We start from the raw sequence: 25,535 nt of genomic DNA, 5'->3' as shown, positions 1-25,535 counted from the left end.
CCTCGGCCTCTGCTTTCGTTCTCCAGGTCAGGCCTCTCCCAGCCTGGGCAGCCCCCACCACCCACCCCGCCCCTCTGGGCCTGTCAAGCTGGATCCAAGGCAGCTGCTTCTGTTCAGGGCTGCAATCCAGAGACTGAGAGACGCTGATTGCCTATGGGGTGCTCCCGGGGGTGTTGTGTTTAAGTCCCCAGAGGCTGGGCTCGCCCTGTGTCCTGGAGGGAGAGGGTATTAAGGACCACCAGCCTCCGGGGGGGTCAGAGCCTAGAGGGGAGGGCACCTCACACACCCAGACACATTGCTGGGGTGGGAACGCACAGCTGCTTAGCACCTCGAGGAGAGCAGGGCTGTCTCCACAGGACCCCAGACAGCACCTCTGGGAGGGGTTCAGGGGACACAATCCTGAGTCGCTGGGGAACAGGCATTTGAGGTGAAAGGGTCGGGGGAGGATTTTCCAAGCCGGCCCCTCCCCAGTAGCTCTGGGGGGAGTCGCTTGGGGGAGGAAGCCCCAGCTCAGAGTCTGTCAACCCCGCTCTCCCCAATGGGGTCAGTCCCTCTCCCCAGCAAGACCCAGTTCTGGGGATCCAGCCGTATTATTGCCATGCAAGTCAGGCACCTCCTCCAGGTGTCCTGGTGGCGAGTGTCTCACGGAAGAACAGATGGGGGGCCAGGCGGGCTCCTCCCTCCGCTCTGCATCGCCCTGGCTGGTGTGGGCAGGTCGGGCCGGTCCCCTCAGGTGACCAGGCCTCCGGCCCTGCAGGGCTGCTCTGGACCCGCCTGGCTGGTTTCTCAGGGAGGGCGGCTCTGGGGGCTCTGGGCCCGTGTCAGGCTCTGGCAGTTCACAAGGGCAGCAGCACAAGCCCAGTGTGTCCGCGGCTGATCCCCCGTTGCTCTGGGCCATGGCCATTTCCTCGTTCCCCTGGGCAGGGTTCCCCGTGTTGGGAAATGGAAGGGATGGGGGCTGGGCCATGGCACCACAGTCCCTCTGGTCAGTCCCTGCTGGACAGACGCAGCCAGGCTGCAGGGCAGGGGCAGCTGAGCAGTAGCCAGGGGTCCAATGGGCGCTGCTGGGAATCGAATCCCCCGCGGGGACTTTTTCCAGAGCCGGTCCCGTCTCCTGGGCCCCAAGGGGGCTGGCGGAACCAGCTACTGGGGACACAACGGGGAAAGGGCCGTGACCTGGCTGCCAGCCCATGTCTGGGGTTAAAGGGTGACGCGCACTCCCCCGTGGGCCAAGCTGTCTGTACCCCTGGGGCCAGGAAGGAATTACACATGCGCACCCCCGGAGCCACTGGCAGGAGCCAGGGATTTCCCTTCCCTTGGGCACTGAGTAGGGTCTGTCCCCTAGGATGGGGTGGGCATGTGCCCCCATCAGTCTCTGAGACTTCAGCCAACGGGACTTCTGGACCTGGACCTCCCTGTTTCTCCAGGCTCCCTTCAAGGGGGTTTCCCAAACCCCAGGATCCGGCTTGTTTCCTCGTTCCACCTGGGGGAACTGATTTATTGTCAGACAGCACGTGCTGGGAGCTGGAGCATGGCAGGAGCCGAGAGGTCACTGCAGGCACCTCCTCCCCTTCTGACCCGGCCCCACCGGGTTTAAATCCCAGCCCGGCTCAGGGCTGGGCACTGGACGCGGCTCCCGGCAGCACCATGAAGTCAGGGGCCATCGTCCTCCTCCTGGGGCTCCTGACCCCCTGGGCCCAGCTGCCGCCTGCGGCTGGGGGTAAGTGCAGGCAGCAGGCAGTGGAAGGGGAAGGGACCAGGGGATGGAGGGAGAAACCCAGCTCAGAATGGCTTTGCTCTGCCTTTCAGACACTTCTCTCTCTGCTCTGCCCCTCAGACCTTTGTAGACTCCCTGCTGACCCCGGGTCCTGTTATGCCATGATCCCTCGCTGGTTCTACAATTGACAGGCCAAGAAGTGTGAGAAATTCACATATAGAGGTTGTGATGGGAACGAGAACAACTTTGAGACTCAAACAGGATGTCTCAGGAAGTGCGGAGGACACGGTGAGGCTCAGGGCTGGGGGCTGGGCCGCCCCTAGTCCTGCAGGACAGTTTGGGAAGATGGCCGGGCCACTGGGGCTGATCTCCACTCCCTGACCTGAGGGCCCTGAGCTCTCGCATGCTGAGGGCCCCTACACCTGCTAATTCAGGTCCAGCCCTGCTTTGGACAGGCCACAGATGGGAATGGGGGCAGGATATTCTAAACACAAGCGGTCGGCACAAACCTGTCCGACCCCGCGCCCTGTTCCAGCCTGTGACACAGGGCTGCCCGTAGGCCAGGGTACCTCCCTCTCCCACTGGGAGATACGAGGAGAAATCAGTTACTGACTGACCATGGCCTGAATGATCCAATGACCTCAGGGGCTCGGGGTCTTTGCTGAAGCAGGAAGAGGGTATTGGTCATTTCTGGGCTGAAATGTTTCCACAGTGAAGGAGTGAGTCTCTTCAGGGCTCATCCCGATCTCTCTCGGGTTTCACACTCACGTCCCTAGGGACTGCAGTGGAGTCACCCCGTTTACACTGAACTCTGCAGTCACAGAGCTGCTGAGTGCAGGGAGGTTCTCAGACCCGGGATCCGGGTTGTTTCCTCGTTCCTTCCGGGGGGACTGATTTAGTGTCAGACAGTGCGTGCCTGGTGCTGGTCCATGGCAGGAGCCGAGAGGTCACTGTGAGCCCCCTCCCCCCATCCTGACCAGGCCCCACCTGGGCCATTGTTTAAATCCCAGCCTGGCTCAGCTGGGCAGGGCATTCAGACCAAGCTCCCCGCAGCACCATGAAGACAGGGGCCATCTTCCTTTCCAGGGACTCTCAGACTTCCAGACGTCCATTTCCGTGTCCACGTGCAATCCTTTGTGCCATTCCTCTAGCGCTGGGAGGGGCAATGCCAGGAGTATCTGCAGGGGCAGGAGGGACTCTTCCATCCTCTGGAACACCCTTGCCCCAGGGTGCTGAGTCTCTGCTGAAGCTGGACACGGATATTTTTCCCTGATGATTTCTCACTTTGGGTGGTAAAGGCCACATCACATTGCACAGAGACGCCCATAGGACAAGCCTCTGCTCCTGCGCCCTCATGCCTACCCTCTTCATCTGGGTGTGGGGGAGACAGATCCTTGGCAGAAGTCCCTGCTTCTGAGTCCCTTATCTCTCTGTCCTGTGTCCGCAGATATCTGCAGCCTCCCCACTGAAGTGGGCCCCTGTACTGCTGCCATTCCTCGCTGGGTCTACAGCTGGCACTCTAAGAAGTGTGAAGAATTCTCTTCTGGTGGTTGCAATGGGAACAAGAACAACTTTGAGACTAAAGTAGATTGTCTCCAGGCCTGTGCAGGCCAGGATAAGACCCATGACAACCTGGACAGGTGCTGCTCCTTATACAGTGCAATGCCGGGAACACACCAGGGCCCCCAGGCTGCTCTCCAGTAAATGGGGCCCCTCGTGTATGTTCCCTACCTATTCCGACGGTGCCTGGGTGTAGTCTCGGTGTGTTTCAGGGCTGCTGCAGTTGGTATGGAGCATAGAATCATAGGACTGGAAGGGACTTTGAGGGCTCATCTAGTCCAGTCCCCTGCACTCATGGCAGAACTAAGTATTATCTAGATGTGGAATATGCACTGTACACGGACAGCACGTGCATATCTGATGCGTGGAGACGGTGAATGTGTGTGCACCTGTGGTGGAAAGGGAAGCCCTCACTGAAAATGCCAAGGTCAGGACAGGCTGAAAAAAAAAGACAGATCCTCCCAAAACTGGAAGTTAACACTGAAGTCAGATTCACCAACCAGTCACAAACTGTGCTCCTGATCCCCCACACTGGTTATCAGGAAGCTAGAAAAGAAATCACACAGCCCCCTTATTGCATTCCAGTTCCCTGGCTCCCAATCAGCAGCTCAGTGCAGTAAGGTGAGGAGTTATTTGAAAACTCTTCTCACTCTACAAAATGTTCTTCTGAACCCCAAAGGGCCAGTCACATTGCCAGGTGAATATTAGGTTGGATCTTACCCAAAATACCAAACTGCCAGCCAATCCTTTAGCGTCTAAAACTAGAGGTTTATTAGAAAAGAAAAGAACAAGAGAGCTGTTAAATGGTCAAAACAATCAGGTCCATACATATGACTTCAGAGTCCATATATCAGGTTCTTAGCAGCATTGGTGAGTTTGCTGACTTGTAGAGTCCCTCTGGAACACATCCACAGCTTGGATGGGTTATTCAGTCCTTTGTTCAGAGCTTCAGTTTGTAGAGAAGTTACTCCAGAGGTGAGAAGCAGGATTGAAGACAAAAATGGAGAAGATGCAGCTGCCATTTTATATTCTTTGTCTTGTGGCTTGTACATCCTGTGTCCCAAACACAAACCTACAAGCACATGGGCATGGAAAAGCAATTGCAGGCCCCTGTCCACAGACTCGTCCCTACATGTCCTGCTGACTCATAGGTGTAACCCCTGCCATCTCTCCATGGGTTCATTGTGTAGCTGGCTGGATAGTGCTGATGCCAATCTGTCTGGGGGTGTCACCCAGAAACACAGCACAAGTTTGAAATACAAATATACCACACACATTTATAACTCACAATACAAATAGGATCCATATATATAAACATGATTATCATATTTAGCCAATCATAACTTTTCCACTGATACCTTACAGGGCATATCTTGTACGATTCATTGCAATTTTGTAACACTGGTATCAATAACATTATAAATGGTCACAGCTAGTCCATACAGCATTACACACTGCATACATGGCCCGTCTCTCACCGTCCCATAGTTGCAGACTGAAGGGAGCCCATCCCGTCCTGTCCTCCCACCTGCCCCCACCCTCCAGAGCTGGAAGAGTCTCAGTTCCTTTCTGCCTGCAGCTCTAGCTGTGCGAGTGACTGGCCAAGGAGATGGAAATATACCTGCTGGGTGTGTGAGGCACCCGGGGTCAATGCACCCTGATGCCATGTGCTGCTGAGGGTCAGCTCTGAGTCCCCAGTGCTGAGCCGGGCTGGAATTTAAACCATCTGCAAGGCAGGACTGGTTAAGGAGTGGGGGAGGTGCCTCACAGTGCCATGGTACAAGGGCTCTGACGGCTTTGTCCTATTTCCCAGGGTCTCCCTAACTCCCGTCTGCCAGGACCCGGACTCCTCAGGGGACGAGCTGCCTCAGCCGCACTGGGGTCAATTGCCAAAGATCGGACTAGCAGGAAGACAAAGCCCCGACCCCCAGGGACTCTCCCCCATCCCCGGTGCTCTTGCCAGGAGAACAGGTCGTGGCTTCCTGGGATTTCTTCTCTTCCTCAATAAACATTTCCTGACATCCCAACGGCCTCTGCTTCCGTTCTCCAGGTCAGGCCTCTCCCAGCCTGAGCAGCCCCCACCACCCACCCCGCCCCTCTGGGCCTGTCAAGCTTGATCCAAGGCAGCTGCTTCTGTTCAGGGCTGCAATCCAGAGACTGAGAGATGCTGAGTTGCCTGGTGGGAAACTTTCCCAGTAACCACAGACAAGCTCTGCGATGTGCCTGGGGAGCTCTGGGAGCAGCCACATGGAGCAGACCAGTCTTTACACTAGTGCCCAGGTTTTCACAATTGTGCAGGTTTTGTGCCTAATTTGGCCTGTGCAGCTGCACACCTGGCTGCCTAGTGCAAGTCACCCATTTGCACACACAGTCACATGCGCTGGGCTCCCAAATGCACTTGCATATTTGTGTACAAGCAGCTCTGGGAACGTGTCCCAGTGCCTGCTCGGTCTGAGGCTCTTTGTGAAGCGGCTGCTTCTGGGGGAGGTCTGGATCTCCCACCATTCCCGCCTTTATTTGGCTGCCTCTGTATGGCTGTTTTAATGAAACCCTGGGGAGGGCTGGGTCCGGCGGGCAGGCTCCCCAGGGGTCTCGGAACGCTCACATGCCTTGGGGCACTCAAACCACCAAAGAATAAGTAGAATCCCTGGCAGATGAGTCCCGGCACACGAAAGCAGTGGCAGAAAGACAAGGTTCTGTGGCTCCCATCTACACTCGCACCCTGCTCAGGTGTCTTCTCCCTAACACTGCCATCTTCCCCTCCTCCTCCTCTGGCATTTTGCTTTGGCCTTTGGCCTTTCACACGTCGGGGGGTGCCCTGACTGGGCTCGGGGGATAGAATGTGCTGGGCACAGGAAGGGGTGAGGGTTCATATTAGTGCAGATCTAATTTGCCACTAGAAATTGTACTGCAGGGACTAATTTTGGGCCCACTCCTGCAAATACCTCTGTGTTTGGCTTTTGGCCCATGACTAGTGTGATGAAGTGGGACTGTTCTTAATGTTTCCTCCGAATATTGTGGGGGTGCCTCAGTTTCCCCTATGCAGTTCTTAAGTATCTAGGGGGTGGGAGAAGGGTGTATGATCATTGCAGAGCCCTAGAGGGCAGGTGTGTACAGGGGTCTGGACACAGAGGATGGCCGACACCCTGTTTCCTGGCAACTGATGGCCTGGGCCCTTCCCCCCTGCAAGGTGAGAGCTAAAGGGTTGGAGAACAAAGGAATCCGGTGACCTCCTGGCCTGGGAAAGGGACAAAGCCCAGAGGAGGAGGGGCTGGAGAGGGTTTTCAGTTTGGGTCTGGCTGGGGACATGGAGTGAAGTGCAGACGTGGTTGTCTGGCTCACTGCCCTCCGAAATGGACCCAGCTGAGGGGTCCTGTTCTCTGCACCTACAAGCTCTGTGTTAGACCATGTTCCTGTCATCTAATAAACCTTCTGTTTTACTGGCTGGCTGAGAGTCACGTCTGACTGTGAAGTTGGGGTGCAGGACCCTCTGGCTTCCCCAGGAGCCCCGCCTGAGTGGACTCGCTGTGGGAAGCGCACAGAGGGGCAGAGGAGGCTGAATGCTCCGAGGTCAGACCCAGGAAGGTGGAAGCCGGGTGAGCTGTGTGCCCTGCAGACAGGCTGCTCACAGAAAGGAGACTTCCCCAGAGTCCTGCCTGGCTTCATGGGGAGCAGTTCCAGAGCATCGCCCAGGGGCTCCGTGACAAGTCCCATTGAAGTTAAGCATCTGAGCATGTGCAGGATCAGTGTGTTCCTCTGTGTTCCTGGCCACTAGCTGAGGAACTAGTGGAAAGGGCGTCCTATGGTACCCTGAAATTAGGCCCAATAGAGAAGAGAAGCTCCTGTCTGGGAGGGCAAGGGGAGAGCACAGGCCAGGGACACAGGCTTATGAAACCACAGACAGACATTCACAGCAATATCCTGGCAGGGGTTATTTTTAATATCCACATTTATTGAAGAGAGGTTTTCATTTCTAAAAGAAAGAGACCAAGCTACCTCCCAGCGCACGTCACATGGCAGAGAACACACACTGCATCAACCAGACGGGAAGGTGGCTCGGACACCCAGCTACACGCAGAATGGTGGGCAAAGCAGCAGAGATAAACACACAGCTCCGTTAACAACAGTGTTACGGGAAGGGGACTTTTTACTCCAAGGAAGAGAACGGTGAAAACAAGAAGGGTTTTTACAAAGCCGGGCTCTTTGTGTTCCCTGGTGTAGAGCACACGTACGGCCTAACTCCCCAAGGACACTGGCCGAGCACCTGCAGAATTGTGTCTCTAATCTGCCGGCACCATTACGATGTCTGTCCATGCAACGTGCAGATTAGCCTGCACGGGTGGCCATTTGAACACCCAGTTGCCAAATACACAGCTTGAAGGTGTATCCTCAACACTGTTCATGGAAATCAGGCAGCCTACGACTGGGCCCAGCACTGGGCTGGTGACTTGTGGAGAATCAGCCCCTACAACCCTACACGCAATTTCTGCCCCTACATTCCAAGAGTTACATGTACACATTTACTAAGTGCTGCACTGGTGAGTCCTCAGAGTCCCCAGGAGGTAGGTCCCCCCCACCATTCACCCCTGGGGAAACCTACACACAGATAGACAATGTCTCACCCAAGCCAGACAGTTACACGTGGCAGAGCTGAGGTTACAAACACAGCAGAGCACAGAGGGAATATACCCAGACCCAACCCACTAGGCCATCCTGGCTCTCTTTTTGCATGTTTCGTAAAGACATGACCTAGTCACACACTGTTAACCCTGGATTCGGGCGCCAAGTGTAAACAGCCCGTTTGCTCGCTCCACAATCCTTTCTCAGTAGCCTGCCAGGAATGGAGCTCAGTTTTTATGTGCACAGCTGGGTAACGGAGTCATACGTATGGTTTCCAACACGTTACCTCAAGTCTACACCGTCCCTAGGAGAATGGAGCGGCAGAGGCCCGTCCAAGCTGCCCAAACCAGGGCTATGATTGCTCTTAGCCAGAAGGTCTGGCTGACCTCGGGACAGGGGGAGCCACATCAGAAGGGGAATTTATGAGTAAATGAGTTTTCCTTCAGCTCGGAATTCCGGCTGCCAGAGGAAGACACTGGCCCCAGGCCCAGTCTGAAGGTGTCCGGAGGGAATGGCTCTGGGTGCACCATGCGATGGGACAGGTATCTGAGAAGAACTGGCCTGAATCTGGAACACTGCTAGGAGTGGAGAACATCAGTGCCAGGGGCTGGCTAACCCATCAGGAAAGATTTAATAAGAAAGAAAATATATCTCAAGAAAAAATGACCTAAAAGCTGAATCAAAGTGCTCAGACACTAGGGTGACGAGCTTAGAGTAAGAGCCTAGAGAGAGAACCCCAACGTCCCCTTGCACCCTACTCAAGCCAGGGAGCGAAGATCCCTGAACATTGATTTCCTTCACCCAGAGAGAGTGATCCCTGAGCAGTAACCTTGTCATTCAAGGAGGCAGCTTGTTCCCAGGCAATCACTGGTAAAAGAGAAGGGACAGCTGGAAAACGTCAAACAGGAAAGAGAGGCTCTTGTTGCCAGGAATGTATTTGGAGGCTGATCTGATATAAAAAGTTTTCCAAACCATCAGCTGTTTAGAGCCACCATCCCACAGGTCAGAATTATCACCTCACTTATCACAGTCTTCAGCCCCATCAGAGCCCCCATCCCTCAGAGAAGAATCCTCGCTCAGGTCAGGATCGCCATCTCCCCCGTCCGAGTCATCCTCGCTCAGGTCAGGGTCGCCATCTCCCCCGTCCGAGTCATCCTCGCTCAGGTCAGCGTCGCCAACTCCCCCGTCCAAGTCATCGTCGCTCAGGTCAGGGTCGCCATTTCCCCCGTCCGAGTCATCCTCGTTCAGGTCAGCGTCACCATCTCCCCCGTCCAAGTCATCCTCGCTCAGGTCAGGGTCGCCATCTCCCCCGTCCAAGTCATCCTCTCTCAGGTCAGCGTCGCCAACTCCCCCGTCCAAGTCATCGTCGCTCAGGTCAGGGTCGCCATCTCCCCCGTCCGAGTCATCCTCGTTCAGGTCAGCGTCACCATCTCCCCCGTCCGAATCATCCTCGCTCAGGTCAGCGTCACCATCTCCCCCGTCCAAGTCATCGTCGCTCAGGTCAGGGTCGCCATCTCCCCCGTCCGAGTCATCCTCCCTCAGGTCAGCGTCGCCAACTCCCCCGTCCAAATCATCCTCGCTCAGGTCAGGGTCGCCATCTCCCCCGTCCGAGTCATCGTCGCTCAGGTCAGCGTCGCCATCTCCCCCGTCCAAGTCATCCTCGCTCAGGTCAGCGTCACCATCTCCCCCATCCAAATCATCCTCGCTCAGGTCAGCGTCACCATCTCCCCCGTCCAAGTCATCCTCGCTCAGGTCAGGGTCGCCATCTCCCCCGTCCGAATCATCCTCGCTCAGGTCAGCGTCACCATCTCCCCCGTCCAAGTCATCCTCGCTCAGGTCAGGGTCGTCATCTCCCCCGTCCGAGTCATCCTCCCTCAGGTCAGCGTCGCCATCTCCCCCATCCAAGTCATCCTCGCTCAGGTCAGGGTCGCCCACTCCCCTGTCCAAATCATCCTCGCTCAGGTCAGGGTCGCCAACTCCCCCGTCCAAGTCATCCTCGCTCAGGTCAGCGTCACCATCTCCCCCGTCCAAGTCATCCTCGCTCAGGTCAGCGTCGCCAACTCCCCCGTCCAAATCATCCTCCCTCAGGTCAGGGTCGCCATCTCCCCCGTCCAAGTCATCCTCGCTCAGGTCAGGGTCGCCAACTCCCCCGTCCAAGTCATCCTCGCTCAGGTCAGGGTCGCCATCTCCCCCGTCCGAGTCATCCTCTCTCAGGTCAGGGTCGCCATCTCCCCCATCCAAATCATCCTCGCTCAGGTCAGGGTCGCCATCTCCCCCGTCCGAGTCATCCTCTCTCAGGTCAGCGTCGCCAACTCCCCCGTCCAAGTCATCGTCGCTCAGGTCAGGGTCGCCATCTCCCCCGTCCGAGTCATCCTCGCTCAGGTCAGGGTCGCCATCTCCCCCGTCCGAGTCATCCTCGCTCAGGTCAGGGTCGCCATCTCCCCCATCCAAGTCATCCTCGCCCAGGTCAGGGTCGCCATCTACCCCGTCCAAGTCATCCTCATCATCTTCTCCACCAGACACAGGTTTTTCATCAGATCCAGGTTTTAAAACAGACACCGGTTTTCCAGTTGACTCAGGTTCTGCTCCAGGCACCGGTTTTGTTGCCCCCAACACAAGTTTTTCCTTCAGCTTGTCTTCTTCTGATATGTGCTTCCCTGGGTCATCACCATGGAGAGGAGAAGCTGTGCCAGGGATCCCTGAAAATGGGAGAGAAAACAGGAGAGTCAGAGACCCAAATATGCCTCAGTCACATATGGCTGCTGCCAATCCACCCTATGCACTTTCTTCACGCGGCAGCAACCTGTCCACAGGATATGATCATTGCCCCTTACCTTGGATAGTCCCTATGTAGTTGTACGTATGGTACCTGATTCTGTTCTATTCAGGTTCTTATATTGCACCCATCCCTGTGGTATCTGAGCAACTTCCAGAAGTGCAGTAAGTGACACGACTGAAGCCCGTTGCTCAAGCTCTGTCTGCCTCTCAGTCTGACCTCCTTGGTCAGATGCCAGGTAAGAGCCCGGGCTGCTTCCAGCAGCCAGCTCTTCTTCCCCCACCTCACCCCCTCCAGTCCTTTGTTCTGGCCAGGAGATAGGGAGTTAGAGACTGACAAAAAACAGATACTGGGAGCCAAGGCTGGCTGGAGACAAGGAGGAGGATTTTTACAGGGATGCAGTGTCTAAGGAACACTCCTCCTGGTGCATGATGTGCTTGCTTTTAGACAATGGTGGGCCCCAAACCAAAATGGAGTCACATGTGCTAACTTTTCCTTAACAGTTCTCGAGCTGAGGGATTGTGCTCAGCTTTCCTCATGAGAGGTGGAGAAATCTATATCCCTCTGCATCACTGGTGGCTAGGTGTCTATGACTTGGTGATTGGATTTTCCATTGTCTTCTTAGGTACTCCATTGGTATGGGGACTGAGGCCCAGACAGCGAGGTGACACTCATATTTATGTTTTTTAGCCTGCCCTGAGAGCAAACAGTCCTTTTCCCCTTACTTGGTAACAATGCAGCATACAGGGGAAATTGAGGCACACACCAGAATCATAAAAATATTACAGAAAATATCCACTTTGTCACACTGAAGTATTGCTCAGACCAGGTCCTCATCTGTCAAGATGGCATGGAGTCTCCTAGCCCATCAGAGACAGCAGAAACTATGACCTGAAGACGCTGCCCTGTGAGAGCTTAACATCAACAAGGAATCCTAACTCCTAAACTACAGACTGACTTGACTTGACTGGGGCATGTATCTTCAACCAGAAGAGGATGAATGGGGGCTGCAAACTCCAAATTACTTCCCCCTGATAACCGTGCCTGCTAACCAACATGACTGCTGTCTTGCTAGGTTTCAGTTTCAATCAGTTCTTCTTTGATGCGCTGACCCCAACCAAGCAGTGGGCCAGCTTAGTGACGGTGCTGTTGTTGTATGTTGTGAAGGATAAGATAGAGCAATATGTCATCTGCATATTGTTGGCATCTGAGTGATGTCTCATCAGTTCTCCTAGAGGCTGCATGGAGATGCTGAATAGGACAGGAGACAGAATTGATCTTTCAGGCATTTCACAAGTGAGGGTCTAGTGGCAGGAGTGCGATTTCCATCACCGTCCTTTGGGTGCGTCCTTCCAAGAAAACTCAGACCGTTTTTCTGCCTCCTCCTGAGCCCTGCTTCCACCTTCAAACAGGGAAGAAGTATCTGACAAACACTGCAGAGAAGTCCAGAAGAATAAGAATGGACGCCTGCCCTCTATCCGCAGCAGCAAATCATCCATCAGTGCCAGGAATACTGTTTCGGTTCCATGTCTTGGGCTGAATCCACACCGTGCTGGGGCTAGGATATTGGCTTTGCCTAGATAAGCTTATAAGCAGCTTTCAGCTAACATCTCTGAGCTTGCATAGGAATGGTGGGTTTGAAACCAGGCAGTAGTTAGCTAGGTCCAGTGCATCCAGGGTGGGTTTCTTTATTGTTGGCTGGACTTTTGGGAGTTTGAAGGAGGGAGGGAAGATTTCTTCAATAAAGGAGGCACTAGCTGTTTCAGTCAGGAGAGGCACCAGTTACTTGTGGCCCTTTTTTATTAGCCAGGAAGAACAAGCCTCAAACTCCCAGGTCTTTGCTTGAGTCTCCTTCAGGGAGTCCAGTGCTCGTGGCATCAATGAGCTGAGCTCATGGAAGCAGGTTGTTTCTTGGCTGGCACAAGGGGATCAGATCCTTGAAGCCCAAGAAGACTTCCTGGATGTAGGTGATCTTTTCTCCTCATAGAATCATAGAATATCAGGGTTGGAAGGGACCCCAGGAGGTCATCTAGTCCAACCCCCTGCTCAAAGCAGGACCAATCCCCAACTAAATCATCCTTGCCAGGGCTTTGTCAAGCCTGACCTTAAAAATATCTAAGGAAGGAGATTCCACCACCTCCCTAGGGAACTCATTCTAGGGCTTCACCACCCTCCTAGTGAAAAAGTTTTTCCTAATATCCAACCTAAACCTCTCCCACTGCAACTTGAGACCATTACTTCTTGTTCTGTCATCTACAACCACTGAGAACAGCCGAGCTCCATCCTCTTTGGAACCCCCTTTCAGGTAGTTGAAAGCAGCTATCAAATCCCCCCCTCCTCCTCTTCTGCAGACTAAACAATCCCAGTTCCCTCAGCCTCTCCTCATAACTCATGTGCTCCAGCCCCCTAATCATTTTTGTTGCCCTCCACTGGACTCTCTCCAATTTTTCCACATCCTTCTTGTAGCGTGGGGCCCAAAACTGGACACAGTACTCCAGATGAGGCCTCACCAATGTCGAATAGAGGGGAACGATCACGTCCCTCGATCTGCTGGCAATGCCCCTACTTATACAGTCCCAAATGCCATTGGCCTTCTTGGCAACAAGGGCACACTGTTGACTCATATCCAGCTTCTGGTCCACTGTAACCCCTAGGTCCTTTTCTGCAGAACTGCTGCCTAGCCATTCGGTCCCTAGTCTGTAGCGGTGCATGGGATTCTTCCGTCCTAAGTGCAGGACTCTGCACTTGTCCTTGTTGAACCTCATCAGATTTCTTTTGGCCCAATCCTCTAATTTGTCTAGGGCCCTCTGTATCCTATCCCTACCCTCCAGCGTATCTACCTCTCCTCCCAGTTTAGTGTCATCTGCAAACTTGCTGAGGGTGCAATCCACACCATCCTCTAGATCATTTATGAAGATATTAAACAAAACTGGCCCGAGGACCGACCCTTGGGGCACTCCACTTGATACCGGCTGCCAACAAGACATGGAGCCATTGATCACTACCCGTTGAGCCCGACAATCTAGCCAGCTTTCTATCCACCTTATAGTCCATTCATCCAGCCCATACTTCTTTAACTTGCTGGCAAGAATACTGTGGGAGACCGTGTCAAAAGCTTTGCTAAAGTCAAGGAACAACACGTCCACCGCTTTCCCCTCATCCACAGAGCCTGTTATCTTGTCATAGAAGGCAATTAGATTAGTCAGGCATGACTTGTCCTTGGTGAATCCATGCTGACTGTTCCTGATCATTTTCCTCTCCTCTAAGTGCTTCAGAATTGATTCCTTGAGGACCTGCTCCATGATTTTTCCAGGGACTGAGGTGAGGCTGACTGGCCTGTAGTTCCCAGGATCCTCCTCCTTCCCTTTTTTAAAGATGGGCACTACATTAGCCTTTTTCCAGTTGTCCAGGACTTCCCCCAATCGCCATGAGTTTTCAAAGATAATGGCCAATGGCTCTGCAATCACATCCGCCAACTCCTTTAGCACTCTCGGATGCAGCGCATGGACTTGTGCTCGTCCAGCTTTTCTAAATAGTCCCGAACCACTTCTTTCTCCACAGAGGGCCGGTCACCTCCTCCCCATGCTGTCTGCCCAGTGCAGCAGTCTGGGAGCTGACCTTGTTCGTGAAGACAGAGGCAAAAAAAGCGTTGAATACATTAGCTTTTTCCACATCCTCTGTCACTAGGTTGCCTCCCTCATTCAGTAAAGGGCCCACAGTTTCCTTGACTTTCTTCTTGTTGCTAACATACCTGAAGAAACCCTTCTTGTTACTCTTAACATCTCTTGCTAGCTGCAACTCCAAGTGTGATTTGGCCTTCCTGATTTCACTCCTGCATGCCTGAGCAATATTTTTGTACTCCTCCCTGGTCATTTGTCCAATCTTTCACTTCTTGTAAGCTTCTTTTTTGTGTTTCTTTTTTTGATCAGCAAGGATTTCACTGTTAAGCCAAGCTGATCGCCTGCCATATTTACTATTCTTTCTACACATCGGGATCGTTTGTTCCTGTAACCTCAATAAGGATTCTTTAAAATACAGCCAGCTCTCCTTCTGTGAGAGTTAGGAAGATCCTTCCTAGCAGGTGGCTGAACTGCTTCAGAGGAAATGAAAAGAGGCCCAAACATCTGACATGTTTGTAGTTCACCTACCCCCATTCCCAACTGGCACCAAAACCTGTTCCACTACCACCGTCCCACTCCTCCTCATAGGCACAGAGCAAAATGTCAAAAGCTTCAATCTCAGTTCTGCCAGGAGCTTAAAACAATACTGCTGAGCGATGTGAACTGTCCCCATTAATCTTGAGGTAGGTTCCCTCTGAGTCCCAATGACAATACACTAAATTCCAACTTTCATATCAACTTCATTGGCGATCACATATGCAGAAGCATCAGGTTAATGTACTTAGCCGGCATCATTTGATATCGTGGGAGGCACTGCTGTGGAGTGCAGTGGGACAGCTTGTCAAGGGTCACAACTGAAGTCTCTCCACTCCCCTCCAAACCTGCCTGAAAGAAGGGTGGAGAGAGGAGGTGCTCTTCCCCCAGGCCTCCAGTGTCAACCGCAGTTTGGGTGATCAAACACAACCCTGACATGCCATCTCTGTTGCTGTAACCCCAAATGTCCTCTTTCCAACCGCCAGAACCTCCACCTTCTTGCAACAAAGTCTATAAAGCACTTACTGGCTGACAATACAAAAATCCATGGGACACTGAAAATGGAAAAGCACAGTAAAATAAACTGAATTTCATATCAAAATAAAGAACACAAGCAATGCTGCACTGACTGTACTATCCTGTGAAAACCTCCATTTCAGAATTCACCTGAATCAGCTACACGGTTTCTAGTTTGCTGCAGAATTCAGGCCTGGTTTATAGGCTCCACACTGCACCTGTGCCATGCTCACTGACTCCACATCATAACTGTGCCATGCATACAGAGCTGCAATGCACATGGCATCATGCACATCTGAGTCCCTCTCCATCCCAGGACCTTTCCTTCACTATTCAGCCTCTGCTCCAAGATGCCACACTGCTTAGACAGGAGGAAGTCATTACCCTCCACAGGGTATCATGTACTCCAATCATAGGAGGCCTTATGTTCCCAAGGAAACATAGAGGAGGATAACTTGGTGTGGGTCTCCAATGGGAATCCACTGGCATAGCGGGATGTGGACAGAAGTCTCAATGGTTAGAGGGCCATGGAGTTTATTTCCTCTTGTCCTGAAGGGACTTTAAAAGCTAGAATTCAGTGAGTCAGGAACCATGGACAGTCCAGATTAAGGTGCTTGGGGAAGGGGCTGTGGGGAAGATGGGTTATGGTATTTTGGAAAGGATGGATTCCAAAAGGCATTGCCACCAGAGTGTCTCTCTTTAATGGGAATTTCTACATCCCTTCATGTAGGGGGCTGCAGCTGGCCCGCTGCCCACACAGCCCCAGCGATCCTGCTGTTTCCAGCACCCAAGCTCAGTCAGAGCGAGCGTGGGTACATCTGCCCGAGTTGGGAATTACTCCTCCAGCTCCAGGGACCGGTGGCATTAACTGCATCTCAGCTCAGCACTGGCAGGGTCTCTCTGGTGAGCCACAGCCTGGTTGTTGTTTTATTCTAGTATATAAAGTCTCTCCATTTAGAAATGTAAGTGGCAAAATGAATGGCCATGAAACAACAGCTGCCCAGCCCACAAACACAACCACCCCCCACTCAATAACCCGACGCAGGTCAGCCTTCCTTCTGAAAAACCAGCTCCCTCAGGCAGCCAGTATATCAGCCTGGCAACAGGCCTCTGTGACCTGTCTGAGTTCTGAGCAGCCTGGGAAGACACTGCTGGGAAAGGTTATTCAGAGAAGTAGCGGGTGGCACTATGGATCCATCATTACAAGACAACATATTAAGGGCCATCAAAACCTGGTGGCTGGGGAGATTAAGTGCTGGACTTCCACCTGGCCTAACAAACCAGATGGGCACATAGCACCAGGCCTATCTAATGATCTCTCCATGTTGTGACTCTTGTCCTCCCTCTTGTCCTCCCCAATTAAACTGGAAGCTCCTCAAGACAGGGACCTGTCATGTTGTTTTTCTCCTCAAAGTGCCGTGCACCATACGTAATAGTAAGTGAATGCTTGCCCAATAAGCAGACTTTGGAGGGTATGAGTCCCTGTGGGAGGGGCTGGCCAGCATTTCATTTCCAAAATCAATATTCTTTGTATTGTTTGTGTCACTGTTTTAAAACATCCTACTGATCATTTGTACAGGATCAGCAAGGAGAGGACCATGCTGTTCCCAGTTCCTGAGTGGGAAGGCTTCTCCCACACTTGCAGCCACTGCATGGGGCTACAGATACTGGGAGAGGGGTACAGAGGGACTCTCTTAAACAGTGGATTATTCAAAGAGAATTTAAGAATGTCAGCACTTCCCTACTGGGTCAGACCAATTGTCCATCTAGACCAGTGTCCTTTCTCCAACAGTGGCCATGCCAGAACTTCAGGGAGAGTGTATAGAGCTGGGCAATTCTGGAGTGATCCACCACTGTCTTCCACTCCTGGCTTCTGGCATTCAGAGGTTTAGGATCGCCCCAAGCATGGGGTTGCGTCCCTGACCATCTGGGCTAATAGCCGTTGATGGACTTATCCTCCATGAACTTCTCTAGTTCTTTTATTAACCCAGTTATACTTTTGGCCTTCACAACATCGCATGGCAATGAGTTCCACAGGTTAATTGTGTGTCGTGTGCAAAAGTACTTCAACTTATTTGTATTAAACCTGCTGCCTATTAATTTCACTGGGTGACCCCTGGTTTTTGTATTGTGGGAAAGGGTAAATAACTCTTCCCTATTCATTTTTTCCACACCAGTCATGATTTTATAGACCTCTATCGTATCCTCCCTTTATCTTCTCTTTTCTAAGATGAACATCCTTAATCCAATGGAAGCAGCTCCAGACCCCTGGGCATCTTTATTGCCCTTCTCTGAACTTTTTCTAGTTCCACTGTATACTTTTTGAGATAGAGTGACAAGAACTGCACAAAGTAGTCAAGGTGTTGTCGTACCCTGGATCTATACAGTGGCAATATTTTCTGTTTGATTTTCTATCCTTTTCCTAATAGTTCCTAACATTCCGTTAGCTTTTTTTTTTTACCATATCTGCACATCTCCTTCCTTAGAAGGTTTTTTAAGGTCAGGCTTGACAAAGCCCTGGCTGGGATGATTTAATTGGGGATCGGTCCTGCTTTGAGCAGGGGGTTGGACTAGATGACCTCCTGAGGTCCCTTCCAACCCTGATATTCTATGATTCTATGATTGAACTGAAGTTTTCAGAGAACTATCCACAGTGGTCCAAGATCTCTTTCTTGAGTGGTAACAGCTGATTTAGAAGCCATCATTGGATATGTATAGTGGGGATTGTTTTTTTTCCAAAGTGCATTACTTTGCAGTTATCAATGTTGAACTTCATCTGCCATTTTGTTGCCCAGTCACCCACCTTTGCGAGATCCCCCTCTAACTCTATGCAGTCAGCTTTGGACTTAACAATCTTGAATAATTTTGTATCATCTGCAAATTTTGCCTCTTCAACTCCCTTTTCCAGGTCATTAACAGACATGTTGAACAATACAGGACCCAGGACAGATCCTTGGGGGACCCCCTGTTTACCGCTCTCCATTCTGAAAACTTACCATTTATTCCTATCCTTTGTTTCCTATCTTTTAACCAGTTACTAATCCACGAGAGGACCTTCCCTGTTATCCCATCATAGAATCATAGAATATCAGGGTTGGAAGGGACCTCAGGAGGTCATCTAGTCCAACCCTCTGCTCAAAGCAGGACCAATCCCAACTAAATCATCCCTGCCAGGGCTTTGTCAAGCCTGATCTTAAAAACTTCAAAGGAAGGAGATTCCACCACCTTCCTAGGTAATGCATTCCAGTGCTTCACCACCCTCCTAGTGAAAACGTTTTTCCTAACATCCAACCTAAACCTCCCCCACTGCAACTTGAGACCATTACTCCTCGTTCTGTCATCTGCTACCACTGAGAACAGTCAAGATCCATCCACGACTGCTTAGTTTTCTTCAGAGCCTTTGTTGAGGAACCTTGTCGAAGGCTTTCTGAAAATCCAAGTACACTATATCCACTGGATCACCCTTATCCACATGCTTGTTGACACCCTCAAAGAATTCTAATGAACATAAGAATGGCCATGCTGGGTCAGACCAAAGGTCCATCCAGCCCAGTGTCCTGTCTACCAACAGTGGCCAATGCCAGGTGCCCCAGAGGCAGTGAACCTAACAGGTAATGGTCTAGTGATCTCTCTCCTGCCATCCATCTCCACCCTCTGACAAACAGAGGCTAGGGACACCATTCCTTGCCCATGCTGGCTAACAGCCATTAATGGACTTAACCTCCATGAATTTATCCAGTTTTCTTTTAAACCCTGTTATAGTCCTAGCCTTCACAACCTCCTCAGGCAAGGCGTTCCACAGGTTGCCTGTGCGCTGAGTGCAGAAGAACTTCCTTTCATTTGTTTTAAACCTGCTGCCCATTAATTTCATTTGGAGGCCCCTAGTTCTTATATTATGGGAACAAGTGAATAACTTTTCCTTATGTAAGCAGTGTCAGGATGAGCTCCACCCTGACATCCGGTGGTGAGGTGTGGCAAGTTGTGGAAAAGAACTTCAGATGCCAATCTCATTTGCATAGGCACACCCACCCCGCCTAGAATGAGGCTATAGCTGCCCAAATGGTCACTTTGGCTGCTGTGGGATCCCCAGTGTCTCTGTTATTGGGGCAGGAAGAATAAATTGTTATTACCCTGATTATGGGAACTGTGCTTGGAACTGTACTTGGCCTTTTGTTATGATGGAGGGACTCACCATCAACTAAGTAGCACTCGCTAGTCAAGGGTCATGGGTTCCAAAACTGTGTGAAGGGAGAGAGGCTGGGGACAGGTATTAATATTTGGTGGCATGGGCCCCTTGGTGAGGGCCTTACATGCTAATTGCACTTCCTCCTCTCTCCACTGTGGAATATCAGAGCTAATTTTGATTTCATTAGAAGTCTAGTTACAGGCTGCTGAGCTCACTTTGGGCTAACAGTGCACCAGCACTGAGGCTCCCCTACAAGCTGAATTCACCAAAGAGCTGAACTGACTAAGAGCTGAAATCACTGAGCATTGTGTTAAGTAGTGGGGGAGCCTGAAGATATATTGTGGAGCAGTTTGCGGGACGGCTGGAGTGCCTTGTGAACAGGCTGCTGGAGCAGTTCATAGGACGGCGGGAGCTGCTGGTGGGATGCAGAGCAGTTCGTGGGGCGGTGGGAGCTGCTGGTGGGCTGCAGAGCAGAGCAGAGCAGAGCTGAGCTGAGCGAAGGAGTTCGTGGGGGAGCTGGCAGAGCGGAGCGAAGGCCTATGGAGCTGTGGGGCGGTCAGCTTCAGATCATGTAAGGTGCCTTTTACCCCTGCCCCCATCTCCACCCAGGTTGGGAGGTAAAGCTCCGCAGATAAACTTTCGAACTCTGGGGCTGCCCTGACCAGGGACAGAGACTTTTGGGTTGTTGGACTTTTGGGACTTTGGGTGATTTGGGGTTGCTGGACTCAAGAACCAAAGGGAAAGGACATGCTCCAATTTGCTTGGGGTGGGTTTTTTGCTCATGGGTTGTGTTATGAATCCTGTTGGTGGTGTTTCCCCAACATAATGCCACATTGTTTCTCTCTGTTATTAAAAGGCTTTTTGCTACACTCAGACTATGTACTTGCGAGAGGGGAAGTATTGCCTCTTGGAGGCGCCCAGCGGGGGTGGTATATATTTGTCCCAGGTCACTGGGTGGGGGCTCAAGCCGGTTTGCATTGTGTTATTGGAATGGATCCCCTAGATACTGAACCCGGCCCTTGTTGCTGCCAACTCTGACGGGCAGAAGGGTTACACTTATTCACTTTCTCCACACCACTCATGATTTTATAGACCTCTATCATATCCCCCCTTAGTCTCCTTTTTTCCAAGCTGAAAAGTCCTAGCCTCTTTAATCTCTCCTCATAAAACTCTTTAATCTCTGTAATGGATCTAATGGATTGATGTGACTTCCCTTTACAAAAGCCGTGTTGACTCTTCCCCAACAAATCATGTTTATCTAGGTATCTGGTCTTTCTATTCTTTACTGTAGTTTCTACCCGTTTGCCAGGTGCTGAAGTTATGGTCACCAGCCTGTAATTGTCAGGATCATCTCTGGAGCCCTTTTTAAAAATCAGTATTATATTAGCTACCTTCCAGTCATCTGGTGCAAAGGCTGATTTCAGAGATAGGTTACACACCACAGTGAGTAGTTCTGCAATTTCATATTTGAGTTCTTTCAGAACTCTTGGGTGAAGACCATCTGGTCCTGGTGACTTATTACTGTTTAAATTATCAATTTGTTCTAAAACCTCCTCTATTGACACTTCGGTGTGGGACAGTACTTCAGATTTGTTACGCAAAAAAAAATAGGTCTGATGTGGGAATCTCCCCCATATCCTGTGCAGTGAAGACCGATGCAAAGAATTCATTTAGCTTCTCTGCAATGGCCTTGTCTTCCCTAAGTGCGCCTTTAACAACTTTGTCCGCTAGTTGTCCCGCTGCCTGTTTGGCAGGTTTCCTGCTTCTGCTGTATTTAAAGATTTCTTACTGTTAGTTTTTGTACCTGTAGTAAGTTGTTTCTCAAATTCTTTCTTGGCCTGACCACCTTCTTCCAATGCAGTTAGACAAACAGACATACAACTCCAAACTCATCCCATGGGTTTGTGGCATCAGCAAATAGCTATACACTGTGTGATCATGCAGATAATGTGGAGCCTCAGAAACTCCTTGGAATGGATTTTTAGTAAGCTGCTTGAGAAATGAAAGCCACACATTTCCAAACCCAGGCCTCTAAGCTCACACTTAGGAACCTAAATAAGTGGCCTCATTATCAGAGGTGCTGAGCACCCACAGCTTCCATGGAAGTCTATTTAGGGGCCTAAACACAGAGGAAGGAGCCTGATCCCCGGCACTCAAATTCGAGCCTTTGGGCTGAATTAGCTAAAAGGACTCTACAGGATGGTCAACATGGAACATGGCAATACGTGGCTGAACAACAAAGGACCTGATCCAGCTGACTCCAATGGGAGCAGTAGCAGGCTCACAGAGATGCAGGGCATTTCTCCAAAGCACAGGGACAGCATGGACATTTCCACCAGTCAGGACTTCGCAATCCCCACCTTTGATTTTCTTCAGCCACAGGAAAGTGACCTTCTTTCCCTGAGTATATGCTCTGGGCCAAGGGAGACATTTCCGCTCTTGCCCTTTGGGAGCTAACTGAGGGCCTAGCAACATGGGCACAGCTGATCAATCAAGGAGGAATCAAGTGTTCTACATAAAGCGCCCCACTGGGAAAAAAGCAGAATAGATTTTGTTTGGCTTTTTCTCCAAATACCCCTTTGAGCTCCAAACCAAACGGACCCTTTCTCAGAGATCTGAGCAAATGACCAGAGGCATTTCAGTGGTGGCTCAGGAGTGTCACTAAGGACTGCGCTGTCATATGGGGATGCTTTCCAGGTCTGCAAAGTTAGTGTTTGGCTGCTGAAATGCCAGCAGGACCCCAAGGTTTGGTTTGTGTTAACCAAGAAGAGGGTACGTTGGAAGCAGGTCTGTGTGTCCTGAGCAATCAGGAGTACCCAGCAGCCCACGTTTGAGATGAGAAACAGAGTTCAGAGCAGAAACAGCCTTGGGGACCCATGTGAAGTACCATGGGTAGAGCCTCCCCTCTTCCCTCCCATCTATACCTGGGTTCCTCAACCTTAGACAACCCTGTTCCCCTCGCTGACTCCTGCCTGCCAACCTACAACCAGCTCAGATTGTGGCTACTTCCCTCCCACCCATTTACATGCCCACAGCTTCTGGGCACTGCTCTCCAAGAATCAGAGAGTCGGTAGGTGGAGCTCAGATGCGTCTTCCCGAACAGGGAATTGGGGAGGGCAGTTAGGGACGATGTTCTGTGCCAAAGGCCGCAGGAGCTGGAGCCAGGTGCCAGTGTGGATGAGGAGTCTGAGATGGTGGAGCTCTGGCTGGCATGCTAGGCATGAGCATGGTGCACGGCCCCCATAAGACAGTGGGATGCTGTAGTGTAAAGTTTGGGCGCCTGCATATTCTTATATTGATAATAAAAGCCTCCAGTTAAAACAGTCCAGAGCCTGCCAGCCTGAGCCCTCGGATGCCTGGCCCTCAGTGCCTGTCATTCAGCATCTCGGGAACTCGCAGTGTCTGGCCAGACCGCCTGTCTGTAATTCTGTCTGCTGCTCCGAGGGAATCTCATCCCCTCACCCTGTCTTTGCTGGGGTCAGTCCCATCCCTGTGCCAGTGGCTCTGACAATGGAGACGTGTTTCTGTTGGTCCCTGCGTCAGGTCACGGATGAGACAAACCAACTAAAGTGTCAGGTATTTCTAAGCACCCACTGCCCTTGCCCCCTCCATGCCAGGTCTCCCCTCCATGCCCTGCTCCCTTCTCTGCCTGTACTCACTTTGTGTTGGTGCACCCTGTAGCGCTGTCCAGAGGGTGAAGAGCCCCAGGAGGAGAAAGAGGCCCCTTGACTTCATGGTGCTGCCAAGAGCTGGGTCTGAGTGCCCAGAGCTGAGCCAGCCTGCAATTTAAAGTCGCACCCAGGTGGAGCTGGTTCAAGTGTGGGAGGAAGCAGCTCCCAGGTGATCTATAAGGACCGCCCATATTTTAGCCTAATTCCACATTCTAAGGAGCCAGCTCCAGGTATCTGTCCCTGCCCACACAGAATAAGGATATGAACAGGTCCTCGTCATGCTTAGAAATTGCCTCGGAAGACAAAAGCAAAGAAACCTAAGGAGGAAAGCGGAGGGACTGAGATCCACCAATGCCCAGGGTCATTGGTGACCGCAGAAAACGGGACATGTAGGATATACTCCCTTGAGCCCAGCAGAGAGTCCTTGCTCCAGGCTTCAGAGGAAGGCAGTAGCTTCCCAAGTTCTTTACCAAGGCCACTTGTGGGGGACTTCTTCTGGAGCCCCAAGAATCATGCTGATTTGCACTGGCCTATGCACAGATTAGGAGACTGATCCCATTTGTTTACTGACAAGCCATGGGCACATGTACAACTCCTCATTTCCCTGGAGGCCCAATCAGTTGGATTGTATCAGCACCTCCCTGGGCTGAGGATTGGAAACAGCAAAAGCCCTCTGTGCATTTTTAATGCAAATATCATTTCTTTTTCATCCCCAATGACAGGAATTTCCATGAGTCCCCCTTCCTCACCCAAGTCCCTAAGAGGTGCTGAAATGCTATAAAATTTTCTCCTTCCCACCCCTCAGAGCAGAGGTGGGCAAACTACAGCCCAAGGGCCAGATCTGGCCATCAGGGCTTTCAATCCAGCCCGCGGGATTGGTAGCCCTGCGGCGCAGTGGGGCTAAGGCAGGCTCCCTGTCTGCCCTGGCCCTGTGCCGCTCCCACAAGCGACCGGCACCACGTCCCTGCGGCCCCTTGGGAGGCGGGGCAGAGGGCTCCATGCGCTGTCCTCGCCTGCAGGCACAGCCCACCGCAGCTCCCATTGGCCAGGAATGGGGAACTGCGGCCAATGGGAGCTTCAGGGGTGGTACCCACAGGCAAGGGCAGCACACGGCAGAGCCGCCTGCCCCGACCCCACCCCCAGGAGCCACTGCCAGACATACTGACCACTTCTGGGAACAGCACGGGGCAGGGGCAGGCAGGGAGCCTGCCTTAGCCCCGCTGCGCACCACTGCCACCCTGGAGCCGCTCAAGGTAAGCGGTGCCAGTCCAGAGCCCACACCCCAAACCCCTCCTGTACCCCTCACCCCAACCCCCTGCCCTGAGCCCCCTAACCCCCTGCCTTGAGCCCCCTGCTGCACGCCTCCTGCACCCGAATCCCCTGCCCTAAGCCCCCTCCTGCACTCCGCCCCCTTTCCTGCACCCCAACCCCCTGCCCTGAGCCCCCTCCTGCACCCGCACCCCCTCCTGTACCCCAAGTCCCTGCCCTGAGTCCCCTCCTGCACCCCGCACCTCTCCTGCACCCCAACCCCTTGCCCTGAGCCCCCTCCTGCATCCTGCACCTCTCCTGCACCCCAACCCCTTGCCCTGAGCCCCTTCCTGCACACCGCACCCACTCCCACATCCCGCACTCCCTCCTACACCCAAACCCTTGCCCCAGCCCTACATTCATGACCTTGCATACAATTTCCCCACGCAGATGTGGCCCTCGGGCCAAAAAGTTTGCCCACCCCTGCCTTGGAGCCTTCTCGTCTCCAGACTGTACAGACGTAGGATCTCTAGCTTGTGATCAGAACTAAGGCTCTCCGTAGATGTGATTAGTTCAGCAGCTCTTCTCTGCCCCTTCTCCTGAATTTGTGATTCTGTAGGGTGATGATGTGCCTTGAACTGCATGCAGGAGTCCAGGAAGGGCCTGTCCCTGGCCTTGGCCAGGGCTTTATAACATGTCTTGTCTGCTTTACAATACTCCTTCTGGTGCAGAATACAATCCTCTTGGTCTTTCAGGCTGCAGCTGAACAAACAGCAACCACTTTGTGGCAATGCTAACATAACCCCATGAGTCCCTTTCATTATCCACAAAGTCATCCTTTGGTCCAAGTGGATGACTTCCGATTTATTCCTGCTATGCCCACCAACCCTTGCCTAGCCTCTCCTGTAACAGGTTTAAATCTTCTGGATAGTGTCTGTGACCGTTCTGCTCTACGAGCTGGTGCCATTTACAGGGTCCTTTTGTTTCAATGACATCCATTTAACTAAGCTTCTGCTATACCCAGCTTACATGGCTGTCTTCTGCTCCCAGACTGACTTGTGCGGGTTATGTGGCACATTTGCTAATG

General features: G+C 52.1%; 1 protein-coding gene across 1 annotated transcript; it reads right to left on the bottom strand.

Moving 5' to 3' along the window:
- Positions 1-7,109: 7,109 nt before the first annotated feature.
- Positions 7,110-23,275, bottom strand: LOC114021282 (uncharacterized protein DDB_G0290685). Its single transcript, XM_027829971.3, has 2 exons — positions 23,189-23,275; positions 7,110-10,596 (listed from the first exon to the last, which is right to left on the bottom strand). Exons 1-2 carry the CDS (start codon positions 23,262-23,264, stop codon positions 8,915-8,917), a joined length of 1,758 nt encoding a protein of 585 aa, XP_027685772.2. The 5' UTR covers positions 23,265-23,275; the 3' UTR covers positions 7,110-8,914.
- Positions 23,276-25,535: the final 2,260 nt, after the last annotated feature.

This window comes from Chelonia mydas, chromosome 13 (genome assembly GCF_015237465.2).
Source record: "Chelonia mydas isolate rCheMyd1 chromosome 13, rCheMyd1.pri.v2, whole genome shotgun sequence".
Taxonomy (NCBI): domain Eukaryota; kingdom Metazoa; phylum Chordata; order Testudines; family Cheloniidae; genus Chelonia; species Chelonia mydas.
The sequence above is the reverse complement of the archived record's forward strand: the minus strand, read 5'-3'. Positions and strand labels throughout refer to the sequence as shown.